At 44.7% G+C, this 27379-nt stretch overlaps 1 protein-coding gene across 1 annotated transcript in view; it reads left to right on the plus strand.

Moving 5' to 3' along the window:
* The window catches only part of LOC133137550 (MAGUK p55 subfamily member 7-like), a 65938-nt gene extending 39887 nt beyond the window's left edge, over window positions 1–26051 (plus strand). The window contains exons 10-17 of the mRNA XM_061255882.1: window positions 2659–2759; window positions 6209–6259; window positions 13278–13442; window positions 17969–18049; window positions 20970–21063; window positions 24016–24124; window positions 24436–24579; window positions 25872–26051. Coding sequence (XP_061111866.1) covers window positions 2659–2759; window positions 6209–6259; window positions 13278–13442; window positions 17969–18049; window positions 20970–21063; window positions 24016–24124; window positions 24436–24579; window positions 25872–26051 — 925 coding nt within the window. The remainder of the gene's footprint in view (window positions 1–2658; window positions 2760–6208; window positions 6260–13277; window positions 13443–17968; window positions 18050–20969; window positions 21064–24015; window positions 24125–24435; window positions 24580–25871) is intronic.
* The last annotated feature ends 1328 nt before the right edge of the window (window positions 26052–27379 follow it).

Raw genomic sequence — 27379 nt, forward strand, 5'->3', positions numbered from 1 at the left:
CTGGAATGTCAGCGGCTTCCCAAACTCCGGGTCAGGAACTAGGTTGTTAGGGAAGGATTGAGGTGGGCTCCAATATTCGCATGAAAATATATAATACTGAGTCGCTGTAAATAATACACTTCCTTCACTTCGGCTCTTAACCTGAGCTGCCTCTGTGAATATCCTGCTCCCTGAAGGTTAGAGACGAAGGCTGGCATGTCAAGCGCTGTAATTCTCCCCACACGGGCGCCTGCCCAGCAGATGAGTAATAACACAGAGTGATGTAAAGTTCTGGATGGAACAAGCGGCCCAAAGTGGAAGCCTGTCTCCCGGTCGCTTCTCTGCGCACTTAGCGTTGTTCCTTAGCGTGTTCGAGTCCTGACACCTGGAGAAATTACCTTCTCCACGGGGAGCCAAAGGAGTTTGGATGTCCCGAAGTGAGCAATGAATGAATGCGGGCCAATGAGAGGCAAGCAGACCGTAATGGTCCATCAGACACTGGCGTTGTGGGGTCTGTGGTTCCAGTCGGGGTTGCAGGCACCAGTGTGTGTGTGTGTGTGTACGTGTGTGCGCGTCTGAACAAATGGGGTTTGAATGGGTGAGCTTTTGATCCAATCACCATTTGTTCTTAAACTGCTGAAGACAACTGAAATTGCAAGCGTTCAATTTTTATTCATTCAAGATGACAGAATAATGATGGTTGAACTCAGCAAACTTTGTTTTATGATGGAAAAAATACAACAAACCACAGCATAAATTTGTAAGTCAAAGTTAGGGACTGCACTGTGAACCCAGACTGCTGTGACTAAATTCTCTTACTCTCTGATAGATTTATGAGCTGTCTCTGTGCCACATCATAGCACAGTGCAACTGCTAGTCCCTGGTCATTTGCGGAAATGTTATTTATGGGCACTAACAGTAATTATCTCTCGCTGTCCACAGGAGATTTGTGCTGCAAAGAGCCACAGAATTTGTTCAACAGAAAACGTCTAAACAAAGATCTGGTAAGCTCGTGTGTCCGTCAAAGAGGAAACTAATTCCTACAGTTGTCTCTGGTTTTGATTTGGGATTGATGTGATACGAATTTCTATGCAGATTGCCCAGAAAGATGGATGCATTTTTCATTTATTCTGGGTAAAAACAACAAAAAAACCCTCAAAACCCATAGTGTAATTTGATACAAAAATCTTTCTGGAACTCAACAGATTTTCAATCAGAAACACCTCATCATGTTTTCCTCAATTTAGCCGTCCTCTCCTCATCTGTAATGGCACTGCGATTCTCGTCTCTCTACCTCTGTTGCTCTCTCTCTTTCTTGCTCTCTTGCTTGCACTCTCGCCCGTTCTTTTCACGGAGCATTTGGACGGCGAGGCCGCGATACGTAATCTCTGATTGCGCTCTGGAAAATATTTCTTGCTTTCCTAAATAGCAGAATTAATGAGCTGGTTAGAGCCAGAGATAGGCTGTCCTTATAAAGGCTCCTTTTTGACCATATAAAATGTTTTATGGTGAACATACGTCTGGACGGCACAGACTCATCCCCACTCGGCCAAACCCTTGCGGATGGGGACTGCTTTGGAGAACTGCCTCAAAAAATAAAACCTCCATCTTGTCATGTACTATCATCATGAGCTGGTGACATCGACCCAAGAATAATAAATAGTAAATAGGAATTTATTCATGTACTTGTGTCATTACATGGTTATTATTATGTAACTCGTGTAATTACATATCTACCCATTTCTACAATATTTTATGAATGTTGCATGAGCTTATGCTTCAAATTAAAAATAAATTAACCAGGTTGCCTCATCAACTTTTTTTATCCCCTCACCATTAATTCCATTATGTCTGACCTTTACCCAAAAACTTCAGCCTCACTATCAAATGGCTTGAACCTTTGATTTGAAATTAACTAAACTGCCATAATCTGCTTACCTGTGAGCAAAAAAGAGGAATGCATCATGCCAATATGTTCCTCTCTCACCTTGAGAGAGAGAGAGATGGGCACACATTTTGAAGGAAACTGTGTCAGGATCTGCTATTTGTCTGACCCATTCCTATCAGATGGAAACAAGGGTGTGTGTCTTTGTGTGTGTGTGTGTGGACATTCAAAATTGACCACATTTCATAGATTCTATCTTCTTTTCTTTCTTTTTTTTGGAAATAGCCATATTTTATTCAATTGTGACAAATCAGTGTCTGGTTGATAGATGGCTATCGGCTTGGATGCCGATTTCACAGTGGATGGAAAATTCCACTGGTGTCATCCTGGAAGGAGGCTAGCGGTAGCGGTCAGGCCAGCAATCCTTCAATAAAAGCCATGAGCACTCTGAGCAAGAACCGAGTGACATCTGTCTGTGATTCGGGCTCATTTGTACAGACAGCGCTGATGTCATTTGGGAGCTTCTCCCAGAGGAGTACTCGCACACTACATGCAGATGGCATACCCAAGGTCTTTGGGAGACATTTTCAGGAGGAACCAAAGAGGTTTAGAGTGCCTTTTCCGATGTTAGGTCTTGTCTCCGGACTTGATCCGTGAAACGACACCAGGCTTAGAATGGAGGAGGACATGCCAAGTCAACATAAAATTTGTTGTGACACAGTATGTTAAATGCGTTAAATAGACTCTTATGGTCCGTATTGGACACATATGTACTCTTACTATGTCCATCAAAGTTATTCCTGCTTCGTGTGCTCAGAGCAGGTCAAAGGTGACTCCCACAGGAACACCTGCTCCTACCTCAGCCAGGTGCCCCCTGCAAGTGCCCTGCTCGCCTGTAGGGGGCCTCAGCTTCACGCTCCTCTCCATCGTCCGAGTACAACCGAAAACACAAAAACGGGACCATGGCAGAAAAAAAAAACAGACGAAAAAAAAAAAACAAGACAAGGCAGGAGTTTGAGAGATTCCTCAAACGGAGCCAACATGTGTTTCTGATCCCCCGAACGCACATCCTGTCCTGATGTTTGTCGCCTTGGCCTTTATGGCAGCGCAACGTCGTGTCTCCAACATGATTGCATGTGTCACAGCGCATTAGCCTCTCAGCGCTCCCTGCTCGCTTCTCTTGGACGCTGAAGGCTTCCCTGCGGCTTCTGAAGGACACCCTGATCAGTGCAAGCTTCTGTTTCGCTTAGAAACATTTGTGCTGCATTAAGCCCTTTCATCTTCTGTCTTATGAGGGTAGGAGCGGATGAATAGCATCGTGACGCAGGCACTCGGTCCCTGAGCGTTCGACCTGCCGCTCTTCAGCGGGATTCTGCAGCGACTCCCTTCCTGTGGGCCAGCATACTTTAGAAAACAGTAAGGTCGCTTCAGGGCGGCTTTGCCACCTCACAGCAAGATGGGTTTTGGGTTCAAATCCCAGCCGGGGCCTTTCTGCGTGGAGCTAGCATGTTCACTGTGTGTCTTTGTGGGTTTCTGCCTACAGCACTGCAGAATAGGCTAACTGGACAGTCCAGATTGCCCGTAGGTATGTGTGTGTGTGTGTGTGTGTGTGTGTGTGTGTGTGTGTGTGTGTGTGTGTGTGTGTGTGTGTGAATAAATGGGGTGTGTGCCCTGTGATGGATTGCCGGACTGTCCAGGATGTATTCCTGCCTCTCACCCCAATGCATGCTGAGATAGGCTCCAGGCCCCACCATGACCCAAGTTAGATACTGGATAGATTGGTGGATGGAAATGCAGCTATGGCAAAATGTCCCACGTACTGCTTATAGCTAAAATAATGCTTGAATAAAATCCCTCTTGAAATGTCATTAACTATATTAGTCTGTCCATACTCGGGAATATGTTGACTCCGTGAAGACCTGGACATTCCTTGTAACATTTTAATGCTACTAAAAATACTTTATTTTCTTTTCAATTATCAAAGGACATCGATGGTGAGGCATGTCCTGCCCTTGGACTGCCAGTTAAATAGGCCTGCTATAGAAACTATCCAGCACTGCATATTTTGCCCACTGGGAGTATGTGTAACATTTGTCTTCATCAAAATGGATTATTTCCCCTCTCTGCCTTCTTTTTCTGTTTTCTCACCACCATCACATCATACTCATTGTATGGATATAGGGGAAAAGGTAAATGAAAACACACTGAAAACTCAACAGGAAGCCTGACTCCCCGGAGAGGAAAAGAGAGCTAACCCTAATGGAAGCAGCACTTTGCGTTTACCGTTTAGCGGTCTGTGCTAAACTAGTAGACCTTCCCTGTCACCATCTCCCACTTCCCGCAGCCTGTTTTTACTTATGGCGGTCGAATGTCGAATTAGTATCCCGGCAACAGCAGGGCAATGAGCACGTAATCCCCCGCAAAACAGGAAGTCTGACGTGGGGGTAGGCACCGGCATCGCCTGCTACCCTGAGCGAGAATAAGCGGGATAATGGATGGATGGATGGATGGATGGATGGACGGATGGATGGATGGATGGACGTCTGTGCGTGTTTTCCTTCAGCTCCTGTCTGCGCGAGCAGCTTGTGGATTGTCGCATTAACACGGTTGTGTAGCACAGGACATCCTAACATGGAAGAAACGCTTTCAGGCGTGATGCATGATATGTGATAACGCTTTGCTTAAAATGACGTTTCAGAGGTTGGATGTGAGTGATTTCCTGGTACAAATATTTTAATTCGACCTTGTCTCGGGAGAATTTGGGCTATTGCGTATTTTACCCGTAGACAAGTGCGTTTGTTTTCATACGTGTACGTGGATATTTAATCGCATGTTCGAGTGTGCACATGCGCAAATCTCTGTGCATCCGTATGTGCACCGGTGCCACCAAGGATTTTGGGCCCCATGAAAAGATCTCACATTCGGGCCCCGCCGCCCCAGAAAATCCTCTGTTGTAATACTTTTTTGCGGGCCGCTCTCAGTCAGGGCCCTTGGCGTCATCCTTGCTCCCTCCCTGTGTACACGCACGGGCGTGTTTGTGTGTTCACTGCACTTAATCCCGCCCTGCAGCACTGCTGACATGGCCGGTTACGAACATGAAGGCCCTCGTCCTCAGCTGTGCTTGTGTCCTGCACCTTGTTAACGTGTCACCTGGCAGCGATTAAACACCGTACGTCACGGTGGCACTGACCGTCTCTCCGCTCTCCTCTGTTCTTATTTCCATCTTCTTGTTTACTCCCTCGCTTGCGCGGACGCAGATGCTAATGAACACGGTATGTGACTTTTCTGTTTACATCCCTTCTTCCCTTTCATGTTCTGTTCTCCCTTTCCTTCTGACATGTTGTTCCTTTTTAATACAATTTCCTATCTTAATATTTTTATGCTTCCGGCAGAGGAAGCAGAAGGTACGGTGTGGTTTACTGTAGTATGACGGTTGAACTGAATTGAACTGAATATTTCTGTTGCCTCCATTTGATTAATTTGTTGCGCATTAAATGATCCGAGTCTAGGAAATGCAGGAAAAAGCAATAGGATTATTATTTTATACGGTTCGGTGTCCAGAATATCGGGAATACACATGGCATGACATCACAATCACCTGGAGGGAGGTTGTCACGGTAACCTTATTGCAACTCTCTGTTCCTATGTCTCTCATATCCACATTATTTGAGGACTACAGCTACCTCGAAAAAAAGATGTATACCTCATTCTGCACGTCAGATAACTCAAAAACTCATAATTGCATCCCTCTGACTTGAAAAGATACGCTGGAATGGCCTTTTAACTTTTAATTATGTCGGAAAGTAGGGTGTCATTTCACAGCTCCATGTTGCCAAGTAGGAGGAAACTGACATCATTCAAAATGGCTGAAATGTCACAACACAGACATAACCACGCAAACAACAGTTAACTCCAAAGTCTTCTTTACCTAACGAACAGCACATGTCAAAAAGTAGCTCTGAATCTTTTCCTGCTCAGAAAGCACCAGAGCTAGCGGCAGCTTCTTGCTAGCTGCCATGTTCCTCACGGTTGCTTAGAGATAACTACTGGAACGTTTTGTGATCATAACCTCGAGCTCCCATGTCAGAACTACGAGAACGGGAGAAATAGCGGGCGAATAAATAAACATGCGGGGAAGATGCAGTCTCGCGCTGCTACTTTGCTTGTCATCACTTGCGTTGATTTATTTCACTGTGTGGTGATGTGTGACCCTTCTGGCGTTCCTGTCCTGGGAGGGCCATTGAGAGTCTGGCATTATCTGTGAACTTCCTGTGATGTGTTAACTAACTCCCCCTGTTCTTTGACTGTCCTGTTCACCTGCTCTGGCCCTGCGTTGCGATGTAGCAGAGGAAGGAGGAGAAGCAGATTATGGAGCGATAAGTGGCATCCACATTGGTGAGGCATCTGGTCCTGTACACTCTTAATCCCCCCCACCCCACCCTTCTGCGATGTACACAACCTTTGTACTCAAGAATGTGTTGGTTCTTGAGTTGTCACTCACACTCTGACCCCAAAACATTTAGTAGATACATTCTTTCTTTCGAGAGAATTGCATCAGACATTGTACTCTTCTCATTCTCATACAATGGCCTCAATTGTCAGATATGCGATGAAGTCCAACATTATATAACGTTATAAGGTCACGATAACAAGAAATACTCTTCGGTTCTTTTGCCTAGCATGTCTACTTTTTTGTTTATTTTTCCTGTAATTGCACACAGGCCTCGGTATTACATTCAGCATTTTAGCTCAGCTCATCTCTCTCTCCCCGCAAACATTGTATGAAATGTCAAGCTCATTTATCCATTAGTGTGTTTTTCCCCCAGGTCTGTTTTCTGAATTAGTTAGCGCATTGTCCGTGGGCATTGTGCTCTGGGCCCTGTTGGAGAAGGCACTTTGGCTTGTTAGCGACAGGGGCTCTCAGCCACTTGCTAGCGGGACGTTCCTAATGCTCGTTTGGCTCCTGTGCGCCCGGCCGTGTATTTTTCCATGCTGTAGGGGAAGTCACGCTCGGGGCAAGATGGCCTGGCCCAGCCCACAGGTTTTCCCCATCTCTCTGCACATGAAAACAGCCCCATGCATGAGTATGCACCACTGGATGGGACACCTGTCAGTCACAGGTGTCAGGGGTCAGGGGTCATTTCCCGTGATTCGTCTTTCCTCAAACGAACGTTGGGCACCATATCAAACGAATTCTTTAGTGTTAAACCCGTATCCTTTCAGAATCTTTGTGCTTAAAAATGTGTATTTGGATGGGTTGATTTGTTTGTTTATACGTATACTTTGTGAAGTAATAATTAAAATGTTTGACTTTCTTTTTCTTTTTTACTCATTACAAGAGACAAGTTCTTGAGCTTCTCATGACTCTAGTCTCAGTCATGCATGTAAAATATGCTCCTCATCATATTCAAGGCATGCCTCTTTTCCAGCGGTTCATCTCTGTGTCCTTTCAGTTCCAACTGTGTCCTTCCACCAACACTTAACCCCAAACTCAGCCTGCAGACTTATTTAACAATAAGGCTACCCCTACTGCCGATTACACACCAGCTAATGTTCCTATCTCATCTGTAAAGTGCTTTGGGACACTAGGCCTCATTGCAGAAGAGTGCCCCCTCTGGTCAGCCTGGGTGCCTGCAGTCTGTGGAGCTGTCCTCTGAATCAGTGACTCCAGTCCTCTGAATCGGTGGCTAGAGACCCTTCACTGGAAAACAAAAACAAGAACTCAGAATAAAGAGAATGGAATGGAAAATTACCTACAGTAGATCTACATGCAAATACAAATCAACGACTATTAAAACCACTCCCCTGGATACCAAGAACCACGTCCTTCCAAAATGAGGCACTTTGGAGCCAGAGAGCCAGCAGTCGAATGGCGCTTCGCTCCATTGTGTTTTTAAACAAAGGCCGCACCCTTACGTAAGATGCAAATAACAAAAAGATAATTTTTTTAAATAAAAACCAAATGAGAGACATTCTTAATTTGCCATTTTCTGAAGTTTGAGTTGAATTTGTTTTTCCAGCTGAGGTTCTCCCCCAGCCGATGGAATGAAACTGCGGAATGAGGAGAAACAAGGGGCATCTGCATTTCATGTGGGTTCGTCCGGAATTTTCTACACTGAGCAAGGTCGCTGCAGCAATGGTACAAGCCCGCAAATACAATATGACACTCCCAATTTGTGAGAAGAAAGAAAAAAATAAAGAACGGGAAAAATATATACATTTATAACAAAACAAAAACATTACAAGCTCCATCGCAGTGCTATTTTCAGTATAATTTGAGCTGGATATGCAATATGGTATTACATCAATCCCAATATGGTTTCCCCAAATATGCTTTGGCTGCTGCTTCAGAAGTACTGGTTTGGGAATCACTTTTTCTGTTTTAGAGAGCCGTCCCTCGGGAATGGGGTAAACTGCCTGTAGACCTTTTCACTTGTCCCTCTCATGAAGACACGTTGCCATTACATACAACCTACACAGCAATGTTCCCAGTGTGTAAACAGCTCTAACAGTCTGAAATAAACTCCACCAGCATTTAGGCAATCCAAGACTGTATCACCATTATAATGTACTCTATCCGAGTTGATTTTACACTGAATATCTTGCCGTATGTGAGAGAGTGACTTAAAGGGACTCTTATTCCTCAGATCCTGGCCTGCGTTCCTGAACCATATCTCAACCAAAAGGCGAAACCGATCCTATCTGCTCGTATTCCAAGACATTTTCGGAATTGTTTTGAATGCAGGCCAGAGCTCAAAACTAGCAGATGATATATGGTTATGAAGCTTCTTTTTTGGGGGATATTTTCCTTATATATGAAAGGGGGAGGGGAGGGGGTGGGTTTTGGGTCCAGTTCCCAGATTCTCCTGAACGTTCCTCAGAAGTTACGGCTGGGATTGAGGGATTGAGTCCGGCGTGGAAATTTGGCTAACCCGGGACGAGGATGCCGAGCGCAAACTCCGTCGCTTTTTCAGCCTTCTTCTTTATTTTATTTCACATTTTTCGCGGCGCTATCAAAATCCAAATATAAATCTTTGCGGCGACATCGCTTTTCTTCGAAAAACAACCCGACATAACAGGCGAAGAGGAGCCTGCGTGGGAGGAACAGGACCTGGAAGAGGATATTGGCTCCCGAATCCAACCCATCGTTGCTGTGGAAAAAACAGAGACACGTTCAAAATGCCATTAAAGAAAGGGCTCTTATTTCCAGACCAGATTATCTAATCTGCAAGCAGGTCCCAAAAAAAAAAAAGACACACACACACACTGGGCTTTGGATGGCAAATCATTCCTCTTGCTTAAATTGAACCCCCCTTCCCTCTTAAATCACAGGTTCAGACAGTTACAGTACATTCTGTGTAGATGGACTGCAGTAATGGGGATTTCTGTATGGTTCATTATACGGATTGATTCTCCAGACTGGCCGGTTGAAATTTATATGACGTATATTGTACGTTGAAAAAATGGTTGATTAATACCTTGTTTGATTGCCGCTATCTAGTTCAAACATTTTTTTTTTCTGTGCAGCCATTAGAACACAAATCCGGTATTTTAACTGGATCATTATTTCTGCAGTTGTGTAATTTAATATCATTGCTGTACCAGCCAGGCTGTATTTCACTGTTGTACTGATTTCTGCTTTTGTCATTTTATGTGGCAGTGGATTGTAGTCAGAGCTGCATTCACTATCAGTTAAGTGGGGAAGCATGGGCATGGTGACCCCAGTGTGGATGCGTGCTAAGCACCTTAAGGCTCCTGCCAAAACAGCCATTTGGACGCCGTGGTTTCAGTTTGGCCGAGGACTGTGGATTAAGTAGGTGTTCTGAGTATTCATTCCTCAGAGATAAGACCAAAGGGAAAAACAAATATTGTTCATGGAGGTAGGGGTTGAGGTGGGAAGGGTGAGGGAGGAGGGGGGACTTCTTGGTTAAAGGGGCTCATGGGAATGTTTTTTTGTTCCAGGCTAAACGGGCTGGATAAGCAGCTATCCTCTGCCTGTCAGACTGTACGGACAGATAGAGAAACCCCACTCCTCCACATCGCCTCTAATGAATTTACAACATGCTCACTCTAATGGCCGTCCGAGAGATGTGCTTTTCTTGTCAAACAAACTCCGGGTTTTGAAGTGCTCCCTGGAGCGGGGGAAACCGAATCAATCACCAAACTGTGTAGGTACACCATCAGGCCTTTTGGACTGGTGAACACACCCCTACTGTCGTGGTGGGATCTGTCAGAGAGGGTCATTAATCCCCATGGTTTATTTTATTTGGAAAGGCTCTTAGAATAATTATGTATATATTTTTACAGGATCAGATTTGCTTTTTTGAACCTTGGGCAAACACTGAACAAATGATGACATGATGAATAAAAGTATAGCGCCTTTCATGGTCTCAAAGCATTTTATAGTGAAGTGGAGAAGCTCGCCTCAACCACCCCAGCTAGCAGCAGCCTGAGTGAAGCTTGGCATCCATTTTGCACCAGAACGTTCACCACACGTCAGCTGAGGAGGAAAAGAGGGAAACATGGAGGTAGTCCTGCTGTGGGGTGAATATTCTTCTCAGATGATTCTGTGGAACCCTCGACTTGTTGGTGCATCGGTTAATCAGCTTGTTGGCTGTGCCAGCCAATCATTAGAGAGGGCTGCTCACTTAGGAAGACAGACCTTCACACAACAAAGGCCTTTCATAGAAGGACCTTCTGCTTCCTGTTTTCCCATATTGGGCCAATAGGGCAAAGAAAGTTCTGATCTTTGCAATATTTCCTAAATGATAAAAGCAGGACTGACTGCATAACTTTTGTGACATGAGCATCAAGGCTTCGTGCTGAATCAAACATGACAGCAAGGATTCTAGCTGCAGGCTTCACATTTGCGGAGCAGCTGCAAACGTTGTGCCTCCTTTCGCCTGGGTCTCTGCGCTCTGTGGAGCGGAGCGGCTGCAGAGAGCATCAGGGGGCTCTCAGTCAGGATACTGAGCTGTGCTCTGGAACAGTGGACCAGTGCAAAGTACAGCAAGAATGATTGCACTCAAACAACCATGTCTTAACGGCTTGACCCTCTGTAGTATTCAGTTCCGCCGTCTACCTCCGGTTTTCTTCATTACTTCAAGTTATGTCAGTTAGCATGAGCTAACTGGTCTACAGTGCCTCTGAGCACAACACGCATTGTGTTATCCCAAGAGAGAGCCCCGTCCGTCTATCAGAAAAGGCAGTACAAAGAAACTGGCTTTTCATATCCACTAATGTGGATTCCATGGGGGACGGTGTGTACAGATGTTCAGTGATTTCGCCCTTTAACTCCCTGCCTGAGCTAACAGTGGTTGAAGATCCTTTCCTCCCCAGGCTATGATGTATTTCCTTGGAAGGAGCCAGGCCATGCAGAGAGGTTATTACCGTAATACTTATCTGGATGTGTCTGTCTGAAGGGATCAGAGTCACTCCTGGAGAGGCCATTTTGCAGTGTCCTTTCGAGATCAGGAGCAGGCCTTTCTGTATTAGCCACTTGAGATGATGGCTGTAGCACAGGAGCCCAGCGTTTCAGCTGGCCAAACGAAGCAAAGCCATTTACTCTGACAGTCAAATTAAATATACAATTTTGGCTTGTGCGAGTCAGTTCCACTTCTGGTTAAAGAGTGTCCGCAGCCTGACTGCGTTGAGTCACGGTGGAAACATGTATGACCTGGCCTTGCCTTGCAGGGACTCAAGCCTAATTTATACTTCACCTCAGAAAACTTTCTACAAATGTTGCTCAAACTTAAATGACATATTTTCTACTGGAAAAAGCAATGTTGCCCACCTGTAGAATATTACGTTGTGGACACTGTCATAACTGTTTGGACGGTTGACAGATGGTCAGTATACTGTGGGTCAGATTTTAACTGGATATAGCCTCGCTATGTCCTAGGCGGCTAGAAAACGTTCCCTTTTCAACCAAATGTAACTGGGTTGTCATCCTGAAGTTGACCTTTCACCAAATTTTCACTGACTTTTCTTCTCAAAAATGTTCACAGAGATGGTGCCACATGAATGTGAGTGGCAGTGTGGTATAACGGTTAGAGAAATGGGTTTACTGTATAACTCAAAGGCCCCCAGAAGTGCAGGGATGAGCAAGCCCTGCTTAAAAAAAGAGCTCAAGCTAGGTTTTGAAACAGCTGGTAGCTGGATGACCAGTTCAGACCAGTTCCATCCTCATGGTTTGACCAGCCTAAGCTATGTTTTTAAATGGCTGGTAGCTGGTCATTTCAAGCTGGCCATAGCTGTTTTTTACCAGGGAAGTATTACACCTGAATCTTTTCCTGAACTATCCAGCTGTGTATATGCATTGCGTGTACACAGCTTACATTTTTCCACGAATGTCCATCACTCGTGAATGTGGATGAGTTAATCTGCTAAATGTAAATGCAATCCATTATCCTTACTAAACAATGTCAGCTTACGGGGGCTCGTCATCCATCTCCAGTGAAGTTTTAAAGCATGTTACCAGCCTCCTAGCATTGTGGAAAGCATTGTAGGGATTAGTAGTCCTTTCTACCATAACGGCAGCACAGCTTGTTTCACCATAATGTTTGTGTTGTGTGAAAGGCCTTCTGCATTGTGGATCACCACAACGGGTTGTATGTTTGCTTTCAACAGCCAACATCGCTTCCAGACAGCAATCAATGTCCCACAAACGATCCACCTCTCTCCTTCCGTACAGTCGCTCGTTACAATCTGTATCTCGTGCTCGGAGTTCACGCGCGGAGACATCTTTGTTATGACATCCTTTGCGATTCCGATGAGCATAAACCAACCCCAGCTGACAGAAATCGTTAAGTAGCCAAAAGTGAGCGGCCAAATACTCCAGCTAAAAGACATTATCTTCCCTGTATAAAATCCCAATTTCATAGCACGGTTAATGTTGTTTATCGGGATAGAATATCTGGCAGGACATTAGCATTGCAGTGAATTATGTGGCAAAGATTCATGCGCTGTGTGACCCCTCCTGTAACCAGACAACATACCAGATGCTAGACAAAATGACAAGACACATGGATTGCATCAATGGTAAAGATGGAAAATTGGCATGTGTACGACATAAACAGAAGCACAGTGGAATGTGCAGAAATAGTTTTAGCACATCATTAAAGTGGCTGATAGTCCATTCCCTAAACATACATGACAACCATACCATGTCGAATAAACTCCAACCACTTCAGTTGATTTGATATTGCTTTTGATAGAGCAAAAAAAAACAGGAAAATACATGTTTGACCTGTAGTAGTTTTTGATTATTCAATTAATGAGTTACATACACACAGGCAGGCACAAACACACCATGAACATACCACATAAAGGCACACACACCCAAATGCATACAGTACACACACGCACACACACACACACAGCAGGGCAGTTAAGAGGTGTTTCTGATTGACAGCTGGCCAAAGGAGGAGCTTCCGCCTCAGCAAGTGGAACTGGAGGGTGGGGCTTTGCGAATGTGGGAGGAGCAAGGCCTATGACCTGGGTGAACCGCCCACCTATGAGGAGGTAGTTCCCTACCAGAGACAGCCCAATGCCCCACACAGACTGGTGCTCCTGGTCGGTGAGTATGAGCCTGCAGCAGGTTCACGGTGAACTATGTTTGCAGGAAACAGTTACTGTTGAACAATTTTAAATGAACATTCCATTTAGTTCGCCACCAACGCATTTTGAATACAAATGGAGGCAACTTAGATTTAACAATGCCAGCTCGCTGATTTGTTGCTTATTTTTGAAGGTAAGAACAAATATTACATTCATTAAAGTGTACGATTATCAACATGATTATCAACTTTTGTTCACTCTGCGTCTTCCCTGTCGGCAACCATTTTTGTTTACAGCACACTACCTTTTCAAACTGTTAGCTAACGTTCGTGAAAAAGTTTGAATATGTTGAACGATCTTGAACGTTCTCCGATCCTACTAATCATTGTCCTTAGCAAAGACACTCGTGATTGAATAGTATAATCTGGTGTGTAACTGATTGGGATGAAAGTCTGCCTCCACACCAGCCCTTTCTGGACAAGATTGAGGACCTTTGACGGAGACCAATGATATTCCCTGTCAGAGGGTGGATAGTCTGCTGGGCGTCTGTTTTGCCCTTAACATCAGCAGACTAATTCAGGCCCAAGAAACCAGGCAAGGCCAGGCAATGTTTTTAATTATGTTCAAAAATCTGCACACCCTGCAGCTCTCTAAGGCCCTTTAAGTGAATACCACTGAGGGTGAGGTAGAAGACTTTCACTGGCAAGGTCATGGCTACATGTGGTTAGGATAGAAGCTTATTGGGCAGCCAACCCTTTCTACTGTGTGATCTGGTCTGTACTACAACTTTAAAAATTTGTTTGAGTTTAATCTCGAGTAACACAAAAGGGGTGCCTGTCTAGATTAGTTTGAGCAGATTAAAGACAAACTACAAAGCAGATGAATACGAGATGTAAATATGTTTTTGTTTTCTTAAAGGATTGTGAACAATTACCTTAGATACTTTCATATTTGACCAAAGAAATGTGGTACTGTGTTAGTGAAGCAAAACTTAATTAACATATTTGAATAAAATTCACTCTACACACATAAACACACACAGAAACACATACGCTTAAATAATGTACCACCTATGCATGCACTTGTGCGGACACACACGTGCACTTGTGCGCACACACACACACTCACACACACACACAGACATACACACACACACACACACAGACACACACGCATACACATACACATGCACACAAACACACGCACACACAGACACACACACACACACACATATACACTGACACACATGCACACAGACACACACACACACAAACATGCACACAGCACACACACACAGACACACACACACAAACATGCACACACACACACACACACACAGACACACACACATGCACACAGAGACACACATTTTCCCACGCACGTCACGGTTCTCCCCAGCATACAGTGCGGTGTAAATATTTTCCGCAGGGTTGGGTTATTTGCAGGACACCTATGGGTAATTTCACATGCACTGACCCAACAGGTCTGCTTCACCCTCTACTGACTCCCTCGGTACTCCTCCAGGGCATATGGCTTCTGTTTGTGGGGTTGTGTTAATTTGCGAGAGGCCAAATGAGCCAGGAAAGTAGGCCCGTTTGTCCAAATACTCAACCGGCAGCTCTGAAGGCAGGGTGCTTGCTCATGGCCAGGGTTTCTCCCGCACAGAGAACTCTTTGGCATGCCCCAAAGCAGAATTTGCGAGCACCCATGCAGGAAAGCGGAAAAAAGAGGAAAGGGAAAGCAGAGAAATAGTTCAATGCAAACAATGTGCGACCGCAAGATCTAGCCCAGTGATGGGGAGCAGCAAAGACCCGGTTAGTGGAAAAACCGCGATTGCAGATACTCATCAATTCCAGTGTGCCCTGGTTACACTGGCAAATCCACACTCTGCTTATTAACCACAGCTCGTGGACCTTTGTACATAATTTCAGGATACACAGAAAAGGACAATAGTGTTCACTTAGGCTTTCACACAGTAGTGTAATGCTCAGAGTCCAGAGTGCAGACTATCAGACTATCAGCTTCCCCTTCAAATAGTTCAGTGAGTTTTCATATCGTTCCTTTTCTTCTCGCACTTCCAAAGAAATGTCGCCCTTTTTGTGGTTTCTGCAGGCATTCTCAGGCGCAGTTTTTGAAGCACAACTTTATATAAAACCTCAGTTTTTGGCGGATCCTGCTGGAACTTGACTCTGAGCTCAGCGAGATGACCACAGCCAGGCAGGAGGTCTCCCGGAGACAGATGTGGCCGTTCTCTGGCCCTCAACAGTAACTGCCTCTGATTGGCTCAGTGCTTGGCCTGACAGTTAAAGTTCGGATGACACAAGTGCGCTCTCTAATGAAGATAGTGATCCAGACACTTTGAGTAGCTAGCAGTTTTTTTAACACTGAACAGCACACGTAAATTTTAAAAAGTGGAGCTGAACTCCCAAAGCAATTGAGAAACAATTGGAAGATAGCAGTAAAAAAAGGTTGATTGATTGGTGTTGGAAAAAGGCTTCCCTGTCACATTAGTTATTGTAATTGGCCCCCTCCCCCAATCTAAACGATCAACTCTATCACAGGCACGGACGTTTAATGAATAAAACAGCCTCCAGCTTCGCTCATTTGGCAGACAGAGACTTGGAGCCTCTAAACTTAATAGATGTGTGATGAAATGTGAGCGCAATTTATTAAAGGTGGTAACATGGGTCAGTGTGCAGATGATGTAATGTGTGGAATCAGTGTATGGAAGCAGAGGAGTTGTTAGGGAGCTCATTTCTTAATCCAACAGTGAAGCGTCAACACTGATGTTTTGGCTCGTTATGGTGTCAACCAGAGAAACCGCACAGCCTGGTCTCGCACCAACAGCTCCTGTTTCACTTCCAATGAGGTCCACCCCACCGCGTCCCGCCAGGAGCACGGTCATAAAACAACCGCTCGCCGAGGTCTACAAACGGACCATGTCATAAAACTGCAGTGCCACATCACTGCAGATATTTGAGGTGGTAACCAGGCCTTAAGAACCAGGCCTAGTCTCTACAGGCATCTGTTTCTCAGACAGAAATGTCTGCATCCGGTTCCCAAAAGTCTTTGCACACGCACAGCTGCTTTTCAGCCCCAGATCGATCAGTTAACGGTAAAATTTGAAGTATTAAATAAACTCAGATTTTTCTCTGATAGAATACATATGTCCACTGTTGGATTCATATAAACTGGAGTTGAATTAATGTATGGTCTCCCCAAGGGTGGCCAATTTTTGACTGTGAATCAAAAAATCCGAATAATAGCTCAGGATGAATCATCTATTATAATGATAGCTGTATATGAACTTTTATAGAACTATGAACTATTATAATGATAGTTCACGATGACCACCCCCCTCACCCCTCCACCACCACCACCACCCTCCACAAATTTGATGTTCTTTCTGTTTTGTCGCCCAAAATGTCTCCTCCTGAACAGAGCGGCAATGACTCCGCAGAGAGAGCGAGAGAGTCCCTGGAGTAGCGGAGTTTGTTGCCGTTTCGTCTCCCTCTCTGCAATACGCATTTGCCGTGAAAAGGGAACACTCGATAAAGCTGGAGTCGTTTCACGCAAGGTTGATAAGGACATTCGGGGCGTCTCGGTTAATGTGGACCGGGGCGGCCCGCAGCGGCGGTAGGGGTCACGGTCTGCTGCCTCAGGATGTTTGGCTGCGTGCGCGAATGTACCCTTTGCCTCAGCCTTCCTCAGAGGCCGATACAGGGTCTCATTAAGTCAGCGGGCGGAGTAGACGGATTGCTGTGCCTAGCGCAGTGATATGGCTTTCGGGAGAGGGTAAGGTTAGCGATTTGTGTTTGGGAGGAGCGCGCGACCCCGGAGCCGCGGATAGGAGTCAGTTGTGTACGTCGCGCGCTAGTCGATCTCAGCGATCGGAAAAGCAGCTGCTGCAGCAGGGCTGCGTTTTTTTGGGGGTTGTTCCTGAAAACAGAGAAAATGTGTCTAGACAGGCTTTGAGTGGGTGTACGTGAATGCACAGCAAAAACTCTGAGTAGCAAATCTACTTTGATAGAGTACTTTTAACTCTAACAGAGTACATATTGTACCGCATTGGACTTACTGTATATAATTGCTGTCAGAGTTGACATAACACTCGGAATTTAGCTCTGTGTGTGTGCATGTGTGTGTGTGTGTGTGTGCGCGCACGTGCATGCATGCACTCAGAAGTGAACTGACTAATAAATGAATAGAAATCCCATGAAATCAAGAGATACTGTTTTAAGGACTTCTACATACAGACAATGCAAACCAAGAGCCCTGGTATACTGATATGACAGCATGTGCAAAACAGACAAACAAAATTAATAATACCGTTTAATTGTATTGTATTGCCTAATCTATCTAATACATAATGAGCACTACTACACAGTGGTAAAATGTCCAATATTAATTCCACTCTAATAGAGTACACAAGTCTATTCGGGACCATATATTGTATACAGTAGTTGCTAAGAATTTTTTTAACACTGAACATTTCACTTTGTATGATTTAGTGAGAATATAAATTACTTTGGCTTTGTTTCTCAGGACCCAGGGGAGTTGGTGTCAGTGAAATGAAAAGGAGGCTGCTAATCTCTGACCCCGAGCACTTCGGTGTAACCGTTCCATGTAAGTTACTACTTCCGGGTCACCGTTTATCTTTGGCTGCTGACTGAAAACACCTGTTTACGTTCATCTGGGCTCAACTGACACTGAACGCTGAGTATTTATTATTGATTTACAGGCCCCAACTTTGCTATGTGTAACACTATAGGCTCAAATCCATTTGCTACTTACTGTGTATTGTCAATCTCCCTCTGGCGCCTACTTAACCGTATGCTTTACGTCGATGTACTAACCACTGTCAGCTGTGACACTGGTTAGTCGGTATCATCTCTGCGTGTTGCCAAACTGACTATATATGGATGATCTTTTTAAGTCTATTCTGCATATGAGGTCTGCTAAGCGCTACGTACTCTCGTGTAATCAAGTTCACTGCCTGACCCTTGACCCTGTGCAGCGACCAATCACAAGATTTGAAAATCAACCAATAGAATCTCAAGGGGCATTGAAGCGAGGGACACGGGGTCTTATTCTATGATCGGGGGGGGAGGGGACTTCTCTTCTCCTGCAGTTTTGACGATGAGAACCCCCCGCTTGTGGCCGGCAGCCTTAAAGGCGCTTTGACAGCCAGGAGCGACGGACTGAAGCGCGTTTCACTCCTGAAGGAAGCCATTCACCTGCCTCACGCCCCGGCGCTCGGCTGCGGGCCAAATCCCGTCCGCACGCAATCCCCAACCGCGTGTAGCCGCGGCGATGCTCCGACAAGGCCGCGACCCCGCCCCCCCCCCGCCGTTACCGCGGCGAGCCAGATCTCAAAAGTGCTCATTCAGCCAGAGCAGTCAAAACAGATGCGTTTGGATACTCTATCCCCGCGATTTATGTTCGCGGAACGACAAAGTGAATTTGGCGTAACTCAGAGAACGTCACCCCCCGTGATAAAAGACGAGAGGAAAGCGGGAAACGGACGGCACATGCTGAGAGGGAGGTGCTCAAAACGTCGCTTGTGCTAAAAGTCCCAGCATAACTCTGCAGGGCGTGTTAATTGTTCCCAAATGTGGCGTGTTACACAGTAGCTGCTTCTTTCTCTGAAGAGGTCGCATAAAGCACTAAGAGTGACCTAGATGTTTCTGAAAATAAGGAATAATGTTTCTGACACTACAGGAGTAGTAGAAGATAAAACATTATATTCACCACCACCCTCATAAATTACATTATTACATTACATTAATGGCATTTGGCAGATGGTCTTATCCAGAGTGATGTACAGTTGATCAGACAAAGCAGGAGACAATTCTCCCCTGGAGCAATGCAGGGTTAAGGGCCTTGCTCAAGGGCCCGACGGCTGTGCGGATCTTATTGTGGCTACACCGGGGATCGAGCCACCGATCTTGTGGGTCCCAGTCATGTGCCTTAACCACTACGCAACACCCTGGCCCCCCCAGTCAAATTAAATCTTCTTTACAAACATTATTATTCATAAATATAAGTATTGCTTGTGGAGGGAATGAATGATGAATTTGAGATAGTCTTCAAACAAATAGACAAGTTAATAACACATGATTATAAATACATTTATAGATTGATAGCACACATGTTTTATCCCCCAAAAATGTAAAATAACAGACTAGTAAAATATATTGTTAAACCTTTTCGAAAATGCAGTGTTTTCTGGAAAAAGAAATCCCGTTGGAGCCATTTCCTGCTGGAGGTTGTTTAGCGGTTATTTAGGGCACTGCTAATGGGGTCTCTGTTACCACAAGGGGAACATTTACACATCAGTAGGGGGTAAAACTGAGTTAATTCCAGCTCCTTGGTTTAATTTCGGGTTCTAGGTTTAATTTCAGCACGTTGGTTTGTTATTCATGGCAGCCACAGCATGGTGGAGATTGAAGCCACGTCAATCACGAGAGAGGGAGAGAGGGGGTATGGACTCCTATTTTTACTCTATATTTCCAATGATAAAGACCAGATGCTAAGCTTTAAAAAGGCCTTGCTCATGGGGTGCACTGAATAGACCTTCCCCTGTCTTTACACGCGCAAACACATGCACACGTACACACAAACAGAAACAGACACACACACACGTACGTTTGCCCTCTCTATTAGATACATAAATACATGTTCTCTAATGGCTTTAACTGTCTGCCTGCGTGAGCCATGCGGTTCAGGAGGCCAAATCTAACGCTCGGACGAGCAGGTAATTATTAGCAGGGCCTGCTTCTGGGCAGAGCTGCCGCGGCCCCCGGGTTCAAGCTGAAACACAGACTCCGTAAATCACACCGCCTCTCGCCTGTACTGAACTCTGCTGGCTCTCGGGAAGCGCACAGAAGCGCCGTGGAACAGCAACACGTCGCGTCCGACCCCCCCTCCCTCCCTCCAGGCCCCCCCCACCCCCCCCAGGGGCCTCCTCTATGGAATGGTCCTGCTGCAGAGACACGTACTGCAAATGCCCACGCTAGCCTTCAGTCAGCTACGTCAGCTCTACAGTAATCTTTATTCAATCAAGGCTTAGCAGTAACTGCAGCTTACAATCGAATACAGCGGTCTGGATTCAATTAGCACTCGCCCCTTAAATTTGACTCATTTTTAAATGCCGTAGCCTGGATTCCATCAAAACGTGTCCTTAAACCTGACTCAAGAGTTCAATTCCGTAGCCTTGCTTCCATCTCCTTAATGTCCTTCATTTTTAATCGCAAGTCAATAGAATGGCCTTCGACATGCGTTCGGTGTTGGTGCGTGCAGAAGCTGTGGGTAAATGCTGATCGAATGACTGAATACTCAAGTTTTTAAGTTTGGTTCACAATTAAATTATATGTGAGATGTTAGAATTGCTTTGCCGTGATGGACGGTGGGGGTGGGTGGGGGTTGCAGTCACAGGCTGGGGACGGGAGATTACAGTGGAAAATGGCGGCTGCACTCACTCCAGTAGGCAGGCAGGAGGTATACGATGCTGTCTATCTGCCTGATTATGAGCTCTCTCCCGCAGACACCACCAGAGCCAGGAGGAGCCAGGAGACGGATGGGTTGGAGTATAAGTTTGTTTCCAAAATGCAGTTTGAGGCCTTCATCATTGACGACAAGTAGGTCCCTTACAGGAGCACATCACCGAAGCGCACCTGGTGGATGGTCCTAGCTCCACTGTATAGTACATGTTAAGTCACAGCCATTAGATCTTCAGATGCAATATGGAGCACCTGGATTAGTTACAGGTGCAATATGGTGCATTCATAGTGAGTATAGGTGTGCTATGGAGCCGTTGTATTGGCTGCATGAATACTATGGAGCTACACATTTCATTTAAGCCATTTAATTTACAATCCAAGACCAGTTTGAAATTGCGGCTGATAACTGGCAAAACAACCGATCTGGTCTTTTCTTCAGTTGAAGACCAAACAATTTCCATGTTCCGCCCATGTTATCCAGCATCCCCTGGAGTGATGTCAATGGGTCGGTGCCGTGGAGCCGCATGGCATGCGTCGCTGTGTGGGGAGTGAAGACTGTGGCAGGCCTCTGGCGGTGGAAATTAGAGGGAGAAAATCCAGGATCTATCTGGTTTCGTTTCGCTTCGTTGCATGTTTTCGGAATACGCTAGCGAGGCCAAGCGAACGCCAAGCTTAACATCTCACCAAAAGTGGCACTGCGGATGATTGCTGCTTTCCAGAGGAAAGCCCTGAGCCCCAAGGAAAATCTTTTCACCCCCCCCCCCGAATATCCCGGGTTCACTGAAGCTCGCGCGAATTTGCACGCGGTTTACACCATCGTCCGATGGTCAGGTCTTGTCTGGATGCAAACGTCAGGCATACTATGTAGGATTTCTTTCCTAACTTCAATCCTTTACATTTACAAAAAAACATCTACGCTCCCATTCTCAACCCCATCCACCAAACCCCTAAGATGATTCCACCATGTGATAGCAATGAGCTAAGAAAACCACGGTCAAGTATGATGCAGAAAATATCTGCTTTAGTATTCGCCTTTCACACAATCTATTTCGCTATTTCTACTCGTGTTTGTATTTAGCTAAACAATCGTGGTGATGCTAGCCTCTGATGCTAACTCCAGTTGATTACAGTCTGCACTAGCCTGCCTGGAAGGAAGCATAATCCTGCAACATATTGTAAGCATGCATATTCACAATCACATTAATTCATTTTCAGTTTCATCAGAAGTCTTCTGAAAGTCTGGGAGCCTTGGCATGAGGTCCCAGCACAGGAGAAGAAATAAGCCGGTAGAATCTCCTGAACATCAGCAGTACTACCCTTACTACTGTGTAGTGGGACCTGGCTATAACTTAATTTAGTTAGCTAATAACAGCAGCTATCTACTGTAATGTTACCAAATGCTAGCCAGTCACTTACTTAATCTTAGCCACAAAGTCTAATCTCTCACAAACCCAGCTCACCGCTGTAGTAACTCCAATCCATACAGACACAGGCTGCCAGTGTATCATATTAATGACTGAGCATGTTTGTTTTATAATATTTTTAAGGTGAAAATCCTGTGGAGTATGCCTTTAAACATCAAAGTCACGCCCTGGAACAGCAAATAGCAAACAGGATGCGTAAATTACATTATTTATTTTCTTAGCCTTTCCTCAAGGGCAACTTAGCATGTGTGCGCTACGTAATATCTATTTATAAACAGGATATTAAGTGAAGCAGATGAGTTCTTGTACAGTGCTTCGGTCAAACATGAAACGGCTGTGCGCAGGCTGGATTTGAACCTAGATTTTCACTTTTCAAGCAAAGAAGTCTTGGAATCTCCATTCGCACCTCTGGGGTGCTTGCTGTATTTCATGCACCTGTATGTAGGGGGCGCTGCAGCCAAAGCACAGGCACTCCTTCTCCACCTGCCTTCCAGATAAGGCCTCACCCAGCGCCACAGCAGAAAACAGGCCGCAATCAGAGAAGACACATCACAGTCTACACTCTCGAAAAGGATGTGTTATCCGACACATCACAGAAATGTGAGATCCCACACATTTTCTGTGTTACTACTTTTGTGTTACTTTCAGCACCTTTTGTGTCAAAGTTACCACTTTTGTGTTACAAACATACAATGTATGTGTTGCGAAGGGAGCCTTTTAAACATAGACTGTGTTGAAAATCAGACTAAATGTTGTCCTTAACTCGAAATGGCTGTGTGTTAGACATGACGTTATGTGTTTCTTTTTAACACATCTGCTTTGAGAGTGTACAACTGCTTGCTTGCGGATATCTGGCCCATTGCTGTAGGGAACTGATGTACGATAAAGGTACCAGACTTGAAGGCTGCAGTGTCTGCTGCAGTTATTTATTTAAGCCATCAATTGACTAAATAGTCAACAGTACCACTTATTTAGCACCCCACTGCCCGGCTATTGCCTAAATCAGATCAGATGCTGGAAACACGTACGCTTGCTTTACCGAGAAGAGGAGCGGCAGATTAACTGGGATCTTGGCGTTCGCTTTCCCCCGACTTTAAAGCAAGCAGGTGTTACTGATTTCAGCAAAACTGGGAAGATTAGATAAAAAGCACAAATGTGCCAAAACGTCTGGAATTGTTATCTGTTGAAATATGCTACAACTTCCTCAGCAGCGGAGAGGGTGATCCAGATATTCCTCACGGAGAGGGCCGTTATGTTTTATTTACACTACATGATTAGCCCCAGTGCTAAATCAGGACACTGCACGGGAAAAAAGTGATGCGGTTTTTGAAAGGCCGTCTCCAGTCACCCTCTTTTTCTTCTCTGCCATGCCGAGACATTGTTTTATATAGGCCTAGCTCCGTACGTATATAAAATTGAAGTTGATGTATTTATTCATGTTTTACATACCGGCATATATGAAGATTATTCTTAAATATACAGAAAATGATTTCTTTTGAGTTCATCTTTCACATTTAAGCAGATTTGACTCATTCTGTAAGGCTGTAGGGATAGTTGTTGCCGTTGTTTTGTTTTTTTTGTAAACAGTAAAGCTTTGCGGAGTGGTATCTGTGATGGTGTGACCGTGTGACTCACTGAGAGGCTTGTGGGTCTTTGTCCTGGGCAGGTTCATTGAGCATGGAGAGTACAGGGGGAATTACTATGGGACCAGCCTGGATTCGGTCCGCTCCATCCTGCAGGAGAACAAGATGTGCCTGCTGGATGTCTCCCCTCATGTAAGGACTGACACGCCGAAGATTATATGAACCAGAGACTCGCTTCCGAATTTTTCCCATTTTATTTCTCTAATTTCTCAAAGGTTGTTTGGGTGAAGCAAGACAGGTGAACTGGGATCAGATCCCTCCTCTCCAATCAATATTCATTACTGGAGAGTGATACTATTGTGTCGTGTGCCCAGACTCCTAAATCTTTTCCCAGAACCCTTACCTAATTGTATGGCTACATGACGACCCAGATTGGGCTTTGAGGGCCATTCTTGGGAGCGTGACACAGATTGAGGGCCAATCTTCTCTTGGGTCCCTTGCAGAGGATACAGCGTTTACGGACGGGCAAGTTCAAGCCGTACGTGGTATTTGTGAAGCCCCCTCCGATCGAGCAACTGCGACTAAGTCGGAGGAACGCGAAGGTCCCCTACAGACTGGATGGAAAGGGCTTGGCTGAGCCATTCACGGTAACGTTACGGAGACATTGAGATCCCTGCTCGATGTTAAATAACAATGTTAAACATTTTTTTATTATCCAGTTGGTTCCAATGTCTCTGCATGGTAGCACACGATGCAGATTAATCTAAGAAAGCCTTGGAAGAAAGCCAGTGATTGGCGCCCATCTCCTCCTATCAGAAAGCCTGGTGGTGAGGTAATGCTCACATGGCTGTGCCCATAAACAGCAGGTGAGCGCACCTGAACTCCATTACCATCCGTGTGCTGAGCGCTGATGGATCTCTCAGTCTGTCTGATCTGAATCTGACTCTTCTCATCTCGTCCTCCCCAACACCCTGCAGTTTTCACACATGTTATACACGTTAACAATGAGAATTACATTTAAACATTTCCCTCACCCTGTCTGAGTGAGCTACACGTGTGCCCTATGACCCCCATACCTACCCCCCGGGCCCACTTTCTCATCCTACCCCTCGCTGTCTGGGTCACCCCAATAAGATTTATTTTTCAAAGCATTTGATTCTTTTAATACTATAAATGATTCATCCATTTCCCATCCACCTCTCACTTATGTAGTGATTCCCAGAATTCAGGAACCATTGCACAAGGGCTGTAAAGTGGAATACAATGTATTTTATTTGAATCTATAAAATATATATTTTTTTAGTGTGGGAGTCTGTTCAATAACAAAAGTTCCCCTCTCTATCAAGTGAAGGGCTCATAATATCTTGATAAGCATTTATTATATGTTGAGTGAGTTTCAACTGGCTTGGAACAGTGATATCGGCAAGCCACTGTAGAAACGGTTGTGAAGCTTACCGGTTAAACCCTGGATCTGGTCAGTATTGGTACCAAACAATTCAGTGAAGTCACTGGATAGCTGACTGCAAAGTGAAATAGCAAGGGTATGCTAAAACTCTCCTCTAATGCCAAAAGGACTCTCCTACTTTCTCTGAACGTTCAAAATATTGTCAAGTTCTTTTTTGATAGGTAGCCGACTATTTAGTCATATATTGATTAAAATGCCAATTTCTTGTTACTTATGCAATTAAGCAAGGGTTTCAAATAACCAATACAAATCTTCCTCTAGTGCTCCTTTTAAATCTCACCTGACTAAACTAAGCTTATAGTAGTATGCATCTTATTGCTATGTATTTATCCTATTACTTCTAAAAATGTTTATATTTCCTGAATTAAGTAAGTAAGTAAGTAAGTAATCCAAACATTTTAAAAGCCTGTTTCATTCCTGCTTGCATTCCCAGGCCAAAATGAATGATTATTCAGTCTTTTGTGTGTCTAAAAGGAGGAAGACTTCCAGGAGATGACTGACTCTGCCCAAGCCATGGAGAAGAAGTATGGCCACCTGTTTGAGAAGATCATTATAAATGAGGACCTGGCCACTGCCTTCAGAGAGCTCAGCTTGGCTCTGAAAAGGCTGGAGACAGAGACTCAGTGGATCCCCAAGTCCTGGGGGTGCCCCTAAATCCTGCAGAGGGGACGTCATCCAGGGAAATGCGATCACCCACGTCCCAATGTGCCCTTAAACCTAGCATGGCTAATCAACCGATCAAATCAGGGGCTCAGTCTTCAGTCTAACAGCCACTTAGTGAAGAAAAATATAGATGAATTGGAATAACTTAAAGGGTCATTTCACCCAAAAATCAACAGCAACGCAACCGCATTGTCTCTTTCCGAATGTAATGACACAGTCACTCCCAAACAGGCAAAGACCTTATTGCACACGGTTTAATCAGAAACCGCTGTCTACTAAGCCTGCCAGCTGTGTCTATCTGAGTGAGCAGCCTCAATCAAAGCCTGCCAATATTCAATATTTGGAAAGAAATATTGCTGTTGAGTTTTTCAAATCGCTTTGAGTGCCACAAACACTGGCCCCATTGAGGTCTGTTGCATCAGGGTAAGATGCAGCAGATGTCTACAAAACCTGTCAAACCTCAGTGAGACTATCTGGATGGCTAGATACTGTACTGTAGGGTAAGAGGGCATATAGCTTTGATTTATTTTTGGGTGAATTGCCCCTTGAAACCAAATGAACATTAAGCTGGTAAAATATAATATTTTGAAACAAAAAAATTTAATGATGAATGGCGTTATAGAAGTGATATATACGTTGATCAATGTGCAGATTGCACTTTAGCTACAGTACGCGCATGCAGTTTGGTCCTTAAGATGATGAAGGATTTCATTTGTTTATTTGAAATGATCTGCCCCCATCAGCGCAGTAAGCCCTTGTTCAGTCTTTTGCTTGGCTGAGAGGCTGTGCTTGGTTCATGTAGAATAAAGTGCTGAATTGATGTTTAGAGTTTGTGCGCAGAGTTCCTCCGCCCGGCTGCCAATCAGAGCGAATCTGAGCCAGAATGCACTTATTTGACTGCGTACCGTTTCATTTAGAATCCTTTTTTATAAAGACCAAAGAGATTTTTTTTCTGGGAAAAAAGGGAGAGAGAAACCATTTGCTTTCACTGTCAATTTTTGTGATGTAGCTTTAAATGTTTAAATTTAGCCATAAGGATTTAAAACAGAGCATTATTTTTTTTTTTGGGTTAGATTACAGGCTAATTCATGTACATCATGCGAGGAGGCATAATTTTATTTACGATGCTGAGCTGAAGTTTTTTGCTTTGCATTTTCAAAAATAACCATAGAGAAAGTGCTTTATTGCACAAACCAACCGTCTTGGCATGTGCAGCCTACTCTGTGTGCTCCATCCATAAAACTAGACAGCAGAACTGCTGCTTCAGATTCTAACTTCATAAGCATGTCTTCTCTAAGAATGAGAAGTAAGATTGTGTA

The sequence above is a fragment of the Conger conger genome, chromosome 9 (assembly GCF_963514075.1).
Source record: "Conger conger chromosome 9, fConCon1.1, whole genome shotgun sequence".
Lineage (NCBI taxonomy): Eukaryota > Metazoa > Chordata > Actinopteri > Anguilliformes > Congridae > Conger > Conger conger.